This window comes from Centroberyx affinis, unplaced genomic scaffold (genome assembly GCF_046629955.1).
Source record: "Centroberyx affinis isolate AG114_WGS23_722 - 3 ecotype Tasmania unplaced genomic scaffold, CSIRO-AGI_Caff_v1 ptg001131l_1, whole genome shotgun sequence".
NCBI classification, from domain to species: domain Eukaryota; kingdom Metazoa; phylum Chordata; class Actinopteri; order Beryciformes; family Berycidae; genus Centroberyx; species Centroberyx affinis.
The window spans coordinates 345,727-360,670 of record NW_027279670.1 but is presented as its reverse complement, the minus strand read 5'-3'; the positions used below and the strand labels follow the sequence as shown (position 1 = coordinate 360,670).

Here is a 14,944-nt window from a genome sequence, read left to right as displayed (position 1 = left end):
TCTCTCTTTGTCTGAGGACTGAACTCTTCCCCAGAGGGAGGAGTATTTATGCGCTGCGCCCGGAGCCTCTACAGGTAGCCCATTGAAGGGAACTTTGGGGATGGTCACACCCCTCTTTTCATGTCATGCCTCGAGTTGTACTGACTCAATCTCCCTATCAATGAGCACCGATACTGCCTTGGATAGGCTACTACATGCTGAGCTTCATGTTATTTTTCGAAGGCATATATGGCACGTTAATGGCCTGTGCGTAATTACGCACGGGTAATTAGTTGGAAACTAAAAAAAATAAAAAGAAACTACAGGCCTATATGTAGGGGCGTCAATTCATTAAATCCTACGGTATGGCAAAGTCCCTGTGTTTAATATAATTTTCCACCAAAACTTCTAAACCCCGACATGGACTAAATTTAGGGGCAAAGTGGAGCAATGATGACTGACAAGATATTATTTGGTCCATGTGATGAATTAGTAGACTTATAGCTCACCAGTTTAGAGGAAAAAATCTTCTGGTTTCAATATTTGTGGTAATTTTTGCTTGATCTTTCTTCTGTATTATAATGATGAAAACTACAAGTTCGAATTTGAACTCATTTAACGGAGCGACCAAGCCTATCAGATTTGTTTAATGAAATGAAAGCATGTATGCCATTAACACAACATTATGTAATTCATCTGTTTTTATTTCTTAAGAATATATTTTTGTTATTATGCAATAAAATAATAATTATGTTTCATGCGACTACTGTGCCATGATTATCTCATGATGCTCGAACTCTGACATGTCATGCATGATAATGCTAAACCTAAACAACGAAGGCCTGCGTTTGTTTATAAAAATCCACCTTCTCTTAAAAGGAATTCGTTTGCAATAAACATCTCAATTGCTGCAAGCGTGGTATCAACAAGTGACTCGTGGAAAAAATATTCCCCCAGTATGCTATTTTTTGACATTCTATTTCTGTTGTAAAATAAAATTGCGTCTAATTTGTAATATTATTCTGCTCTATTGATCTCCACCAGTTGCCCCACTACAAATGGAGTGAGGACAAAACAAATCAGTCGCGTTCAACAGGTTATAGGCCTACAGCAAAGTAAATAATTAATTTGTCAAATAAATAGGCTAATAAATTCTTACAAAAATTGAAACTTTTTATAGTAGTAATAATATGATGTAACATGATTATTTGTAGAATATATAATATGAAGGAACTAAGGCTACTAATTGCATCCTTATATCAGAGAGAAAATAGTGAACAAACTTTTTAAACGTGCAGCTTCCATTTTGGAGTTGAATTGGAATTAATACATACGGTCTATGTACCTTGTGCTCATTGGAATAGCCTATATTACGAGCTGTACTATGTTTCACAATAGGTAAGTCTGTAGGGAAAGAGGACTCTTTGGTTAAGAGCCACAGAGGAGCTCTGCATTGTGAAAGCTGGTAGGGAATCTGCTCCAAAAGATCTTTTTTTGCCAGAGGGAGACCATGTCAATGGTTTCTAATGCCGCCCCCCTCTGGCTGGCAAGACGGGCCCAACTTTCGATGGAGAGTGAAACTGGACAGTAATAGCCCACCGATACTGTTCACTCGTCCTGTAAGGCAATGGTCTCTCTTCAAGACGTTCTAACGGATGGACACTCAAACCTAACTATAAGAGTCCTATAATGTTCCCATAGGGACTTATAGTGTGTCTCGTTTATAGTCATCTTATCGTGCCGTTTTAATTCCTATGGTATCTATAACTATGCTCTAGGGATTTCCACACGCAATCGAATTAAAATTGGCGGACTGATGCAACAAGTCAACTTTTGATTTGAAATGATCCCCAACAAACAAAATGGAAAGTGGCTTCCATTCCCTGTTGTCAGACACTTGAACAGTCTCTGCAGGGCCGCTGGGCCCCTGGACTAATCGGCAGAACATTCCTCCTCTCCATGACCTTGGTGTAATTGTTTGGCTCCAAGGTGTTGTCCCGACCACAGGCTGTACACCAGTGGCAACCTGTGGGCTCCGCGGGGGGAAGTGGCATTTAACCCCCACATGAAAACAACACAACCTGTTAGGTGTCTGACACACAGTACAGCTAATTACTGCTGACTGCCGACTGGAAATCAGAGTCTGAAACAATTTCAGAAAGGAATCCAATGATCCTCCTCAGCGACTGTCACCATAACATCCATATAATATTCCTATAGGGACTTATAGTGTGTCTGAGGTACCTAGTGAACATATCTCACTTTATGGTATTTTTATCTTACTTTTATCTCCGTGGTATCACTACAATATTCCTATAATACTCCTATAGGGGCTTTTAGTGTGTCTGAGGTTTTATCTCCTATGATATCACTGTAATATTCCTTTAACATTCCTATAATAATCATTTTGGAACTTATAGGGACTTTTTCCTATTTGAATATCATCCTTCTAAATTTCACCATGGGATCACTATTCAGGCCTATAGTTCTTCTTCATAAGGGATTGATCAAGGCACAGAAGTTTCCCTCACTGCATCAGAAATCGCAGCATAGCCTATTCCAACAAACACTGTATTGATGCGCTGTAGGAGCACATCAATCACAGTTCCCTCATCCTCCCCCCTCTCACGTTAAGTTCAGAGATGTCAAATGTGGCTCAACATGACAAGCAGAAGCCACCGTGTCATTGTAAGGTAATAATTCAAACATAGTGGGTGTGGGGGGAGTGTCTATTGTTGCTCTGTCATGTCTGTCTTCATCCCCTATTTCCTCGAGATTTTCTAGGTCATGGGAGCTTTCTTTAGGGGATCAAGTCAATCATAGCGGGGTCAGGGAGGCAGGGCAGAGCGAGCTGCAGGCCGCTTCAGGCAGAGCTGCACCGGACAGGCAGAGGAGCTCCATTGCTGCAGGTGATGGGAGAGTGTGATGCCGCTTTTCTGTTTAGTATTTATCAGCACATTTTACGGTAGGGATTACAGCTAACACCCACTGAAATCAACAAAAACCCTCAGGGTTAGTAAGGCTTGTTTTGTGCAAACAGCCTTGGCTTCAAGCATGTGGCCATGGGTTGGACATCTGCTAACTGTGTGCTGCTTTGAAGTGATTACCAGACTATTAAATATACTTAAATATGAGGAGCTCAAATAAAGTCACTAATTACAACTGTGTAAACAAAACTATCTGTGCAGCCAGAGGCTTGTCCTGCTCAACGTCTCCCCCCAGTGGAGGAACAAAGCAACTCATGTCATAAGAGATAGACACTGCTTTCTGCAAACCACGCAGTTTGAGTGCTAATTAATGTACAGCCTGTACGCAATTTGACATGTGAAAATGTGAGCTTCTCTTGCTGAATATTGTGCTGTGCAGAAAGTTAATTCCTCAGCGGCTCTGGCTGTGCAGGAGACTGGAGGTACTTGAGGTGTTGTGATGTAAGACTTGGCAGGCCCAGTAACTGTCTGGCCTCAAAGCATCCTTCATTTCTATACCGCTTGGTCTTTATGCCTCAAGCTGGCAAAGACACATTAACTGCAAGCAACATTTACAATAGGACCTCTAGCTGAGCTTTGCACTTTTTCAAGTTTCAAGTTTATGGATTATGGGTATTTTCATAAGTTGTGGAATACTAAAACGTTCTTTATAAAAAATGATCTCTTTAATGATCTCTTTAAATGTGCTTCAGTGTTTACAAACAATAAGAATGTAAACAAATCATTTACAGTTCCAAAATACATGTCTAGCTGTTGCATTCTGTACTGTCCTTGTATGAATAACTCAATTTGAAAGTTAAAAGATGTCCTCAGTCCATCAAAATATACATCAAAACAAGAAGTGGAGTGGCAATGGCATCACAAGTAGAAGTGTCATCTGTATTCTGGATGGAAAAGCTCAAGCCTTGTACAGGATTCTTCAAATGGAGCGATTTCAATTGAAGTTAGCTTTGATGAAATAGATAAATAGATGTGAAGGCATTTTTCAAATTTGGGTCAGTGGCCCCTGTTCAAATCTCAAATATCATTAGCACATGTTCAAATACATCTCAAGGCATTTGTCTACCTGTGAGGCCCATGCTGGAGAGTGTGCTTCTCAGTAATTAGACTTCCCTCTTGGTGAAGCCCCCTCTGACCAATTACAGTTTGTCCCTGGCAGTCCATCTCCAGCAGCCGTGGAGCCGGAGCACAGAGCGTGCTGTCTGAGGGAGAAATACCACCAGCCGGGCCCGCCGCTGCACCGCTGCTGCTGGTATTAGCTTAATTCACTCCTCCTCTGGGCAGATTTACGCCTCTACTCCTGATGATATCCTTGGAGAGATCAGACTTTACTGGTGTGTAAGAGCCAAAGTCGCACTGCAGTGGCTGCCAGCCTCCCTGAACGCTAGAGAGGCTGCGAGAAGAGAAAGCCAGAAAGAGGGTGAATTTCCTTGTGTGATTTTGAAAATCTTACAACACTGGTTTGTACAGAAAGTGGGTGTAGGGAAAGTCATAAAGGGACATTTTGACAGCTAAGATATTTCAATGGCCATCAAATAACCACAGCTTGGTAGTGGTGATTTGATGTAATATTAAGGTATAAGGAGTTGGTGGTGTCATTTCTGAACAAGGAATCATAATAATCAACACACCAACAACAATAGCTATAAGTGATTTATTGGTTTGACGGTGGATCATGTTTGGGAATACTTATGAATGGAGTTTAAAATTATACAAAACTATTAGTGTTATTTTTAATATCAATACACAAAAGCAAAGAGATTTTGGGTGAAAGCAGCAGTTTTATGTCATGCTGACAATACTTTATTAAGGCTACATCATGTGCCGTAGGAACAGAGGGGCAACCTGCACTAACAGTGTATGCCAAATGAGGGCAGCATTGCTTTAGTGATGACACACTTGTCGATCAGCATCATTCATTAAACCAAAAATCCTTACTAAATCTATCACCCATACTGTGTAGCTTTGTGAGGAGGCAGAACATATCAAAATCCATAATCTGATCATAGTATTGATTTTATTCACACACAATGCAGCTGTGTTGACAATTAAGAAATGCAGATGGTTCAGAATTTAAAATGAATGTGGTCAAATCTGAACTGCTGTCTTGCAGTGAACTATTTCTGAGTGCACAGTCTTATTTTAGAATATATATCTCACTATAACTTCCAGATAATGCTCCAATACGAATTGTGTTCATTGCTTACCCAGATGTTTAAATATATACCCTTATCTTAGTAAATTTATTCTGCTTGGAAAAGGTCAACAAGATGCTTGTGAATTATGATGTCAGGTGTAGGCATGGTTGGGTATGATAATTAATCATATTTTGCCATTTAACAGACAGAACTGTATGGAGAACAGGGCCTGGCTCTCAGCCTGGTTTACAGTTATCTTAGAAAGCAGCTATACTTTCCATCTATACCTTGAATGCACCAGAGACACTTTTGAACGAGCTCAAAAACATCATGCTCAGAAGATCAAAAAGACCATATCACACAGAATTGGAATAACATTACAAGGTCCCAATCAATATGCTGCTCTACAGACAGCAGGGCCCACTGTACATTCTAGAGATTTCCATGTCAGGTGAAACCAGCTGAGACCTCTGCATCTGTTTGCTTCCTTGTCACACCAGTTCTCCACCCCCTGATCTGTAGGAATGTTTCCTAGCAACACATCTCGCTGATTGCCTGGGAAACACCAGTGGTTCATAATAGCCCCAGCTAATATAGATCACCACCACTTGGCTCTCTCCCTCTAACCAAGATAACAGGGCTGTGCGCAGAATGTATGCTTTACAGTCGGTGCTGATTACAGCAGAAAATAGCATCCAGCCTAACAGGTTGAGATTTAGAACGCCGCGGCTCTCCTGTGCTTTATAGTCCGGTGTCGACGAGTAGCAGTCCTTGTAAGAGCCGGTCGTGACAGCCACTCTTGATAAGAGAGTGATGGAGTGTCTGTCTGGAGTGTGTAAAGTTGGAGGCAGTACAGAAACCTCATTAAAGTGTTCAATCAAAGCTTGGCTCACAGCAAAGAGCGCAGGTGTTTACTATAAAGTCTCTCCACACTTTAGAGGCGTGCTCAGACGACACTTTGCTATCTCAGAAAAATCTCAGACTTGAGCAGTGAAGACATATTTCAAACTTCACAAATAGTAAGCAATTCAAATTCAGTTTCTATCAGTACTTATTGCAGCCCTATTAGTCATATAACAGAAACATACAACTAAAATATAACATATAACTAATATTGAGTGTATTTGGCTAACCAGCCTTGCCTTGCTTTGGGATCATGAGGACCGCAATGGATATAGTTGACTTTATTGTGACTGCTCCATAATTTTATTGAGGTTTAATGTGTTTTTAAAGTTGTCTGATAATTCAAACAGCATTCAGCATTATGCTTCTTATAAACTGACTCAGTGTCAATGTTTGCTGGGAGCAGTGTGGACCTCCAGCATCCAGCTCACACAATCCAGGTAAAATACCTGAACCCTTTTCTCTCCACACAACTGATGTTTGCCCCTTTATTGAACACAACTCCATTCAGTCCGTTCACTCAACCACTCAATGACAAGTCCACTGAGGTAGAAAGGCTCCTGCATGACACTCTCTGTGACAGCTCCACACAATACTCCAATGTCACAGTGACACCTCCTGACTGATGGTGAATCTATACATTTGTTTACATGGGGCTAGAATAAGCAGAAGCAGTGCATGTAGCTGACAATGGATAAGGTCAATGCAAATCTCACAGACTATTTCTTTCCACAACAGTGAACATCTTGAATGGCCATTTTAGTGTTTTAGTTTTAAATTTGTATCAAACAACTGTTGCCTTTAGCGCTGGCTTTGGAGTCATGCCAGCTTTGACACCCATTAAAGTTTTCATAAATGACTGCAGGCAAAAAAGTAAAAAAAAAAAAAATATGTCAAACAAAAGTTTATCTGTATGTCTGAACAACTAATATACCTCCTGGACATTAAAATTACATATTTTATCCATGGGATTCTGCCTGAAGATATTTGTATATTATGACAGTTTTGGTCATATTAATAGCATAACAGCAACCACTACTATGTCCATCACTGTATACAAGTAGCAAGACTCCATTTGAAGAGGAAGCCATAACCCCTTAGAGAGCTGTGATTGGATTTGTGCATGGATGGTGTTTTATGGAAATATTGTCCCGTTTTATTATGCGGAGGACACATTAAAAGAGAACCGTGCCCATTTGAAGCCTCCAAACAAATGAAAGTGTGTCAAGAGGAACAGAAAATACACACATTATTTCAGGCAGATATGACAAATGACATGGGGCTTGGGTGTGTTGTAAATACATTTCTCCTGGAGAGAGGAGCTAGCTCACAGCTTTCTCTCTCAAAGCCTCTGGAAATCCTCTCAATTAAGTGATGCATTTCCCTATGCTGCGAGGAGAGAGAGAGGGTGAAGCATAATGCCTGTGCACAAATCACCAAGAGCCTATTGAAATAGCTCCCAGTTAACTATGTAATATTACCACTGCTGAAATGCTTCATTCTTTATCCCTTTTCAATTGCGAAGCTAGATATTGAGTGGGCACTGGGCATCCTTGGTAAGTGAATTATGCGATTGATGAAACCCTTTATCCCCACCTCATATTTCAGAGATTGAACCTATCACTGCAGTACAATAGGCGAGCTATGTAAAAGCTTAGGTCAAGGTACACTCTTAAATCATCACTGAATATACAGTACCTTCCCTCCCCCTCCTCTTCAGGCTAATTTGGCTTGTAGCCATTGATTAGGGATGGCCAGAAAGTCAGTGGCCATTTATGTTTGTATCTTTTCCTCATGTGGCACCCACACATGCACTCTTTTAGCTGATTTACATGGATTCATCATCAATTGAAGAGATAAATCCCACCAGTTTGCTGGGTTGAATGAGCATTAGCAGTGAGCAAAGGAAGGCTTTAATCAACACCATCATGTTTTGTTGTGGTAAGCAGCGTATGGCACTGTACAGTAGCAAGGGTAATGGTCCTTAGAGAGAGAATCAGCTGGCAAAGGCTTGAGAGAAATTGGAAAAAAAAGAGTGAGGGAAAAAGGGGAAAACATGTGAGAAAATGACATTGGTATGATAGTAAAACTTGCATTTTTATTGAATATTACTTACCCCATTTCTTTGTGTGTTGGAAGAGCAATTTATCATCTAGACAGATAATACATGGTCAAATCAAGGTCCTGTGGTGCACACACCTCACATTCAGCTGGGGTAACAGGTTCGCAACAATGATAAGTTCCCACCAGTAATGGATTTTACTCTTTAGATATTTACATATGAGGAAACAGGGAGCATAGGTCAGCAGTATAGGGAGCATGAAAGGAAATGGAATGGATCGCAGGGGCAATGTCATCTTATAATCTATGTAATAATGGTTTTTGAAGGCCTCCTTTCCAACGATTTTTTAACCCCTGAGACCGTTAATTTAACACTTCTGCAGAGAATTATGTAAAAGTCAAATTATTTATTGGTGTCAGTGCTAGTGAAGAGCCTATTGAGACCCATATAGCATTGATTCCTGCATTTTCATAGTGTGCGATATAATATTGGGATATTTTTCTCTACAAAAACCCACACAGGACCAACATAGCACAGCATAAGTAAAAAACACCCATAAGCCATTGTAAGTGGTCTCTGATGGTTGTTTTTCCCTGATCTAACTCCGCGGGAAAAGATGTCATTCAGTGCGCCTAATTAGGGCAAGAGAGCTTTACAAAACCCAAATCCAGGAGACACAAAAAAAACATTCTTCAAACAACAGATGCTACAGTTGGAGCGTTTCTCCGCAGGCGGACACCCACTCAGAAAATGTCAGCAGAATAGCAGAGGCATATGAGCCACCTGGGGCAAAAAACTGCAAAGAGGCCCCACAAGCTAGCTTTACGGCACACACCTTGGGACCTGTAAATACGCTGACAAAATGTACAGGTTCAAATGAAATGACAAATTCAACATTGAAGGTTAAACAGGACAATTTTTACAGCAGCTTTGAGCCAATGTAATGACTGTGGTGTGTTGGAGACTGGCCCTGTCAGTGTTTTAGTTCAACTACTGGTGCAAGATCACACACATCCCAGTGTGGGGATATCATGTGAGCTCAGTCTAAATATGGAAAGGAAGAAGACTGCCTCAGCTTATGGCTGAGAAGTTTTATAGCTGGTAGCCAACAAATGGAGACACCCATTGTTGCAGACGAAAATGCATAATGGAGTGATCATGGTAGTAAGAGGAAACCGCATAGACGCATTACAACCACAGAATACATTCTTATCTTTGCATGCATCCATCTTACCATATATATCATGGTATCTGATCCCACTAAATAGGTCAAAGTGACATTACTATGCATTATAGCCACATGAAATTTGTTCAATAAATAACACAGGTAGTTGTTTGCAGTATCTCCAGCAACACATTAAAAACATATCCAGAGACAGAATGATTAAAGGCTATAATTCATGAGCTGTGTGCCTCACAGTTCTTTATCCAAGAGGAAGGTTGCAGTGTCTATTTGTAGCTGAAAGGATTAGCTTTGCATACCAATTTTGATATTTAGCAAGAGTGCATGATAACTGTCATCTGAGCTTTATATTGTTCGAGCTATTCCACCGAGACCCAAAGTAATGCACTTATTTAGCAACTAATTAAAAAGTGTAATTCAATTTAAAGCTGCCGCATGACAGATAATAATACAATGACTTCATCGTGCAAACTTCAATTAATAATTTGGAGTGAAAATACATACAATGTGAAATCCATCAACCGTAGCCAGTAGGGAAACAACTCATCAGTGTTTCTGTCTGGGATGGAGCACCATATGGAGCTCGATAGTCCCGTGACATCAAATCTATGATATTGTAGGATTTCTCAAAGCTGTGCCAAGCTGACGCTCATCGCTGTCAACAAAATAAAACAAAGCTGGAAAAAGTGATGATTTGCATAAAGGGCCATTACACTGTCGCACAGCCGCAGTGTTTAATGGAGAATTCTTAGTATGACCTTCAACGATTACCATAAAAGCAGAATTCAAGATTGCGTGAAGCAAGGCAAGGCTGGCACCTGTGGTTTGTTGGCTCATCTTTGCAGTTGAACCGCTATTCAAATATGGGCCACATTCCAGATTCAAGCTTTCAGCTTTGAAAGAAAGAAACGATACCTTGGTGAGGGGATACATTATGTAAATTAGATTGCATCAGCCTATATAGAAGTCATTCCGTGGCATAACACTTCCCCGTATAAAACTCTGGTTTGTTGATAATGAAGCGGCAGCTCTGTGATGGCTGTCAGTCAAGAGGCAGAAAGTTGAGTGTTTAGTTGAAGTAAAGCAACGCGTACAGATTGCCGGTTTGTTTAGGATTTCAGAAATGCGAAAACATTCACATCTATTTTCAGCACCACTCACTGTAGACGGAATAATGAGGCAGACATCCTTTTTAAAAATACATACATTTGAAAGTTTATTCAGAAGTCATGTCAGTAGTGAATTGGGAACAGTCAATGTTATTGAAATCCAAGGTTACAGCAATCTATAACAGGGTCTATACAATGATAATGCGGTAGGAGTTAGTTGTATGTGCACTCCAAAAACACCAGCTTTACCAGTAAAATCAATGATAGGTACTCACATACCAATTCTTTACAGTCCCTGTCAATTCAAAACCTACAAGCCCTTTTTTTTTTATATAAATGCCAGTTAATCTAATGTTATGTTAATACAAAAAGACTCATGATAAAATCCACATACAAAAAACTGAAATAAAATAAAATCATATATACAAACCTCTGTACATAGTGGGAATATGAATTAAAAAAAAAGATAGGAATTATGTTTTATCAAGCTATGTGCTCTCATATACGTGAGAGTGGGTCAGTATTGGAAAGCTATTGGTCCAAGCGTATATGTCTGAACGCAATCTCATTTCATTACAAAGTCTTGAAGTGGCATGGTGTAGGTTGTAGACAGCATCGACAAATTCAGTGACTACTCATCTGTGCAACATGTTCCCTATGGTAGACTGCATCATCATCACACTGAAGGCAAACAAAAAAAAAAAAAGAAAAAAAAAGAAAAGAGAGGGGGCGGGCCGGAATGAGGTATTCATCTTGTCAAGCTGGGACAGGGAGCGAGGAATGTGTGGGTAAAAAAAAAAAAACAACCGCTTTAGGGAGGGCGGTTGCTGCTGATGTTTTTGTGGTGTTGTCAGTGTGTTGTTTGGTTGTGTCGTCAGTGTCTTTGTTCATTGTACAATTCCTGAATCGATAGAGGCCTGCTTCCTGGTGGTCTTGGGCGGGGGCGGTGGAGGGGTCTTGCTGGGCAGAGGGGGCGGCATGTGCTGTGAATAGAGAAAAAAAAAAAATCACCTTGAAATCTCCATTCGGTCGGCTGAAGACATAATAAAGCCTCATGTCTAACTTTTTATTCAAATCCAGATGGAAAATGTCACATTACCGAAGTTGGAGCTTTCGCCTGCACCTGCATACCGCTATCTAAAACTCCTGGGCGATTAAAGCGTGAGGAAGACAGATGAAAGACGGGGAGTAACGGCGGTCAACGGCCGCACCTCCGTCTCCGTCAAGGACCGGAACGGGGAGCCGCTGCCGCTCCGTCTCCGAACATCTGCTCTCGCTACATCACCGCCGGCCTCCTGCCACACTATCTGCCGAGGCTCCGTTTTACTACCTGTCCGCGGGCCGTGACGGCGGATAAATAAGATTAGTTAACAGAGTGGCGAGGAGAGAGGGACGGCGAGCGCGGCCGCCGGGCGAGCGCGGAGAGACGAGCCGCTGATTAACGGCGGGAGAGCTCCTGATGGATGTGAGAGGTAAAGTAATCATCCGATCAATCACGTCGCTGCGCCGGGCCGGCTGGGAGGAACGAGCATAAATAACAGCGGGGTGGACAGGCGGGTGTGGGCCCTCGCTGCTAACTGACAGACGCCTCCACTCTTCTCTTAAAGTGGATGCGTGACACAGGCAGAGAAAATAACGCAGAAATGCAGCTGTATACTGTAAACACGGACACGAGCGTACCACATGCGCACACACACACACACACACACACACACACTCCTCTGTACTAGACAGGAGGCTCGGGGGCAGGGGGCGGGGGACAGGCTTGACCCCGGTGTCAAACTCAGCGGTGTGTCAAGGGTGCCTGGCGTCGCTCGGCCTGTTGTTTCATTACGAGGGCCGTGCATCATTATGGAGCTATTCCCGGCCCTAATTAAAACACCTACCCTTTGATGCGGCGGGGGCGGCGGAGGCGTCGTGGGACTCGTCAAGTCTTGATTATCTAGCAGGTTGCCGTAATCAGCCGTGCTGCCTTTCACCGGCAGCGGAGGAGGGGTTTCGCCCTTGTCGGGGCAGCCCATCCCGTTCAGCTCCAGACCTGTGCAACAGAGGGCGCTCATCAGCTCACAGTCATCAACAGGCTACAGCAGCATCGGTTTCCTCAACAGTTTGGATGGGACCCAAAATGGGTCACATATGGCATAGTTCTGGTCAGACCACTCAAAACAAGAGTAAGGCTAGATACTTTTTTGTTTTTCTTGTTTTTGGCATTTTTACCTCTACTAGATAATTCAAAGTTGAGAGAGACAGGAAAGACTGGGAGAGAGAGAGAGAGAGAGAGAGGGATTACAGGTTATTATGACAGTTATTAGGTTATTATGAGGTATTATGTCAGGTGAGGTCGAGACAGAGATGCACTTCCTCCTCAAATGTGAAAAATTCAAACCAGCCAGAGAAATGTTCTTTAACAAACTCAGCTCCCAAATTCTAAACTTCAAAGAGCTGGATGACAAGTCCAGACTAGGAATTGTCCTGGGAGAAGGAAACACAGCAGATCTGACTGCACAATATGTGTTAACCTGCCACAACCTGAGGAACAGTGAGTGACCAACACATACGCACACACACACACACACACACATTGACCAATATGTTGTGTTTCTGATTCTTGTTTTATTGAATGTATTTTGTTATTGTTGAACTGTTATGACTATTGATAGTCATTACATGATGGAGTGCTAACCCAGCACACTCACACACACACACAGACGCACGCACACACACACACACACACACACACACACACACACACACACTCTGTACCTTCTTTGGCAACATTGTTGCCAAACTTTCATGCCAATAAAGCAAATTGAATTGAATTGAATTGAATTGATTACATGTGACAAAGGTCCTGGGCCGGATTCGAACCCAGGACGTCACATTTTCATGGAATCCAGGATGCCCCGAAGCACTGGTACGTTTTAATGAAACTAGGAGAAATGAGAGGGAACGTCTTACATTTGGGTTCGTGACTGAAGAAGTTTAAGGACCAGCGGGGTTCTTACGCTGGGAACACATTAGAGTGCATTTGAGTTACTCCAAACTGTGCGCAAATTACTAGACAAGAAATCCTGCGACTCAAAACTATTGAGATCAAATTTATTAGGCTGACTGATTAATTGCAATTCTGATTCATGGGCAAAATGTTTTCAGTACAAAAGCCTCCCGGAGAGGGAGACAAAATAGGGAATAATAATTTTGGTTTTAGTTTCCGTATGCATTATCAGCATGTGTATGAACTAAAATGCATGCATAAGTACAAAAACATTCAAAGCATGTGACACCTGCTTCACAAGGCAATGCATTTGGCAACGAAACGAAGCAGCCGCAGCGGACACTCTCACTTGGAAACGAATGCACTTCCATTTGGACAGTAACACGTTCAGTGCATTAGGTGTGATCCCGGCGTTAGCAGTCAGCACAGTGACAAAGAGATGGATTTACAGGCAAATACATGGTGATGGCTGCTATGTTTCAGGTGGCCATTTAAAGTAGTGCAACCGAGGACACGCTGTGCAGCAGGTTTTAAATCAAACCGAGTGTCATCACGCACCCGCATTGGAGTTAGCGTGGGGTAACACTGATGCAAGAGCTACAACACAGCCAAAAGCCAGAGGGAGGCAGAGAGGATGGGTGTGTGTGTGTGATTGTGTGTGTGTGTGTGTGATTGTTCTTACTGGAGACGGTGTGCAGGCTGAAGGAGAGCTTGCTCCTGGGCGTGATGGGCGGGGGTCCCGGGGAGGAGGAGGAGGAGTTGGAGGAGGAGGAAGGGGGTCCGGGCGACACGGAGAGGCGGCGGTCTCCTCCCATCAGGTTGAGAACTTGACTCTTTGGTCTCTGAGGCCGCAGGGGGCTGATCTGTGATGTCACACGCACACATGCATACATTCACAAACACATTTTTATTAGAGATTATATAGTGTCAGAATAAGTCAGTCATTAGTGCGCACTCAAAATAACACAACTTAATGCCAATAAAAGTCAGTAAAACCGCAGAGAGCGGAATTTACTGTGCGGCAAACCAATTGAGTCTATGCTGAAATATAACATAAAGATCAATAAAAGATCATTTAAAGGAGAAAATTGGTTTCACATCTCCATTGGGAGTGTTGTCTGCATATCCATAAGCATATTAAGCCGGCTATTTGTATTCCTGAAGGAGAACCCATTTAGATAAATGCGCTCGTTGGCTCACAGTATCTTATTTGTGATTACAAATAATTGTTTGCATGCAAGAGTGCGTTCTCTCTGCTTTATTATGACTGGAATTTGAATTTAAAAAGACATGTCCTCAGGGCTATTCCACACTGTAAGTTGACAAACAACTTTATAATTGGCCAAACTCAAACAAAGTCTGCCACAAGGGAAACACTGAAAATAACATAACACAGTTCTTTCAGTGATGTGATGTGGGACTTTTTTCAGGATTTTATTTTATTTTTACTCAAATTCATATCTAAGGGGAGATTGCTGTTTTCTTGCTTTTTACTGTTCCAGATCACATGAGAAATAGGGCACATTTTACTCAATCACTATCCTCAAAATTGCTCCTACTACTAATACTACTTGGTGACGTCAGCCAA

General features: G+C 42.0%; 1 protein-coding gene across 2 annotated transcripts in view; it reads right to left on the bottom strand.

Moving 5' to 3' along the window:
* Positions 1-10,472: 10,472 nt before the first annotated feature.
* dock1 (dedicator of cytokinesis 1) overlaps positions 10,473-14,944 on the bottom strand; it is a 172,419-nt gene continuing 167,947 nt past the window's right edge. For both annotated transcript variants that reach the window (XM_071523954.1, XM_071523955.1), the window contains 3 exons: positions 14,039-14,219; positions 12,248-12,399; positions 10,473-11,344 (listed from right to left, as the gene is read on the bottom strand). In XM_071523954.1, coding sequence (XP_071380055.1) covers positions 11,249-11,344; positions 12,248-12,399; positions 14,039-14,219 — 429 coding nt within the window. In that variant the 3' untranslated portion in view covers positions 10,473-11,248. The remainder of the gene's footprint in view (positions 11,345-12,247; positions 12,400-14,038; positions 14,220-14,944) is intronic.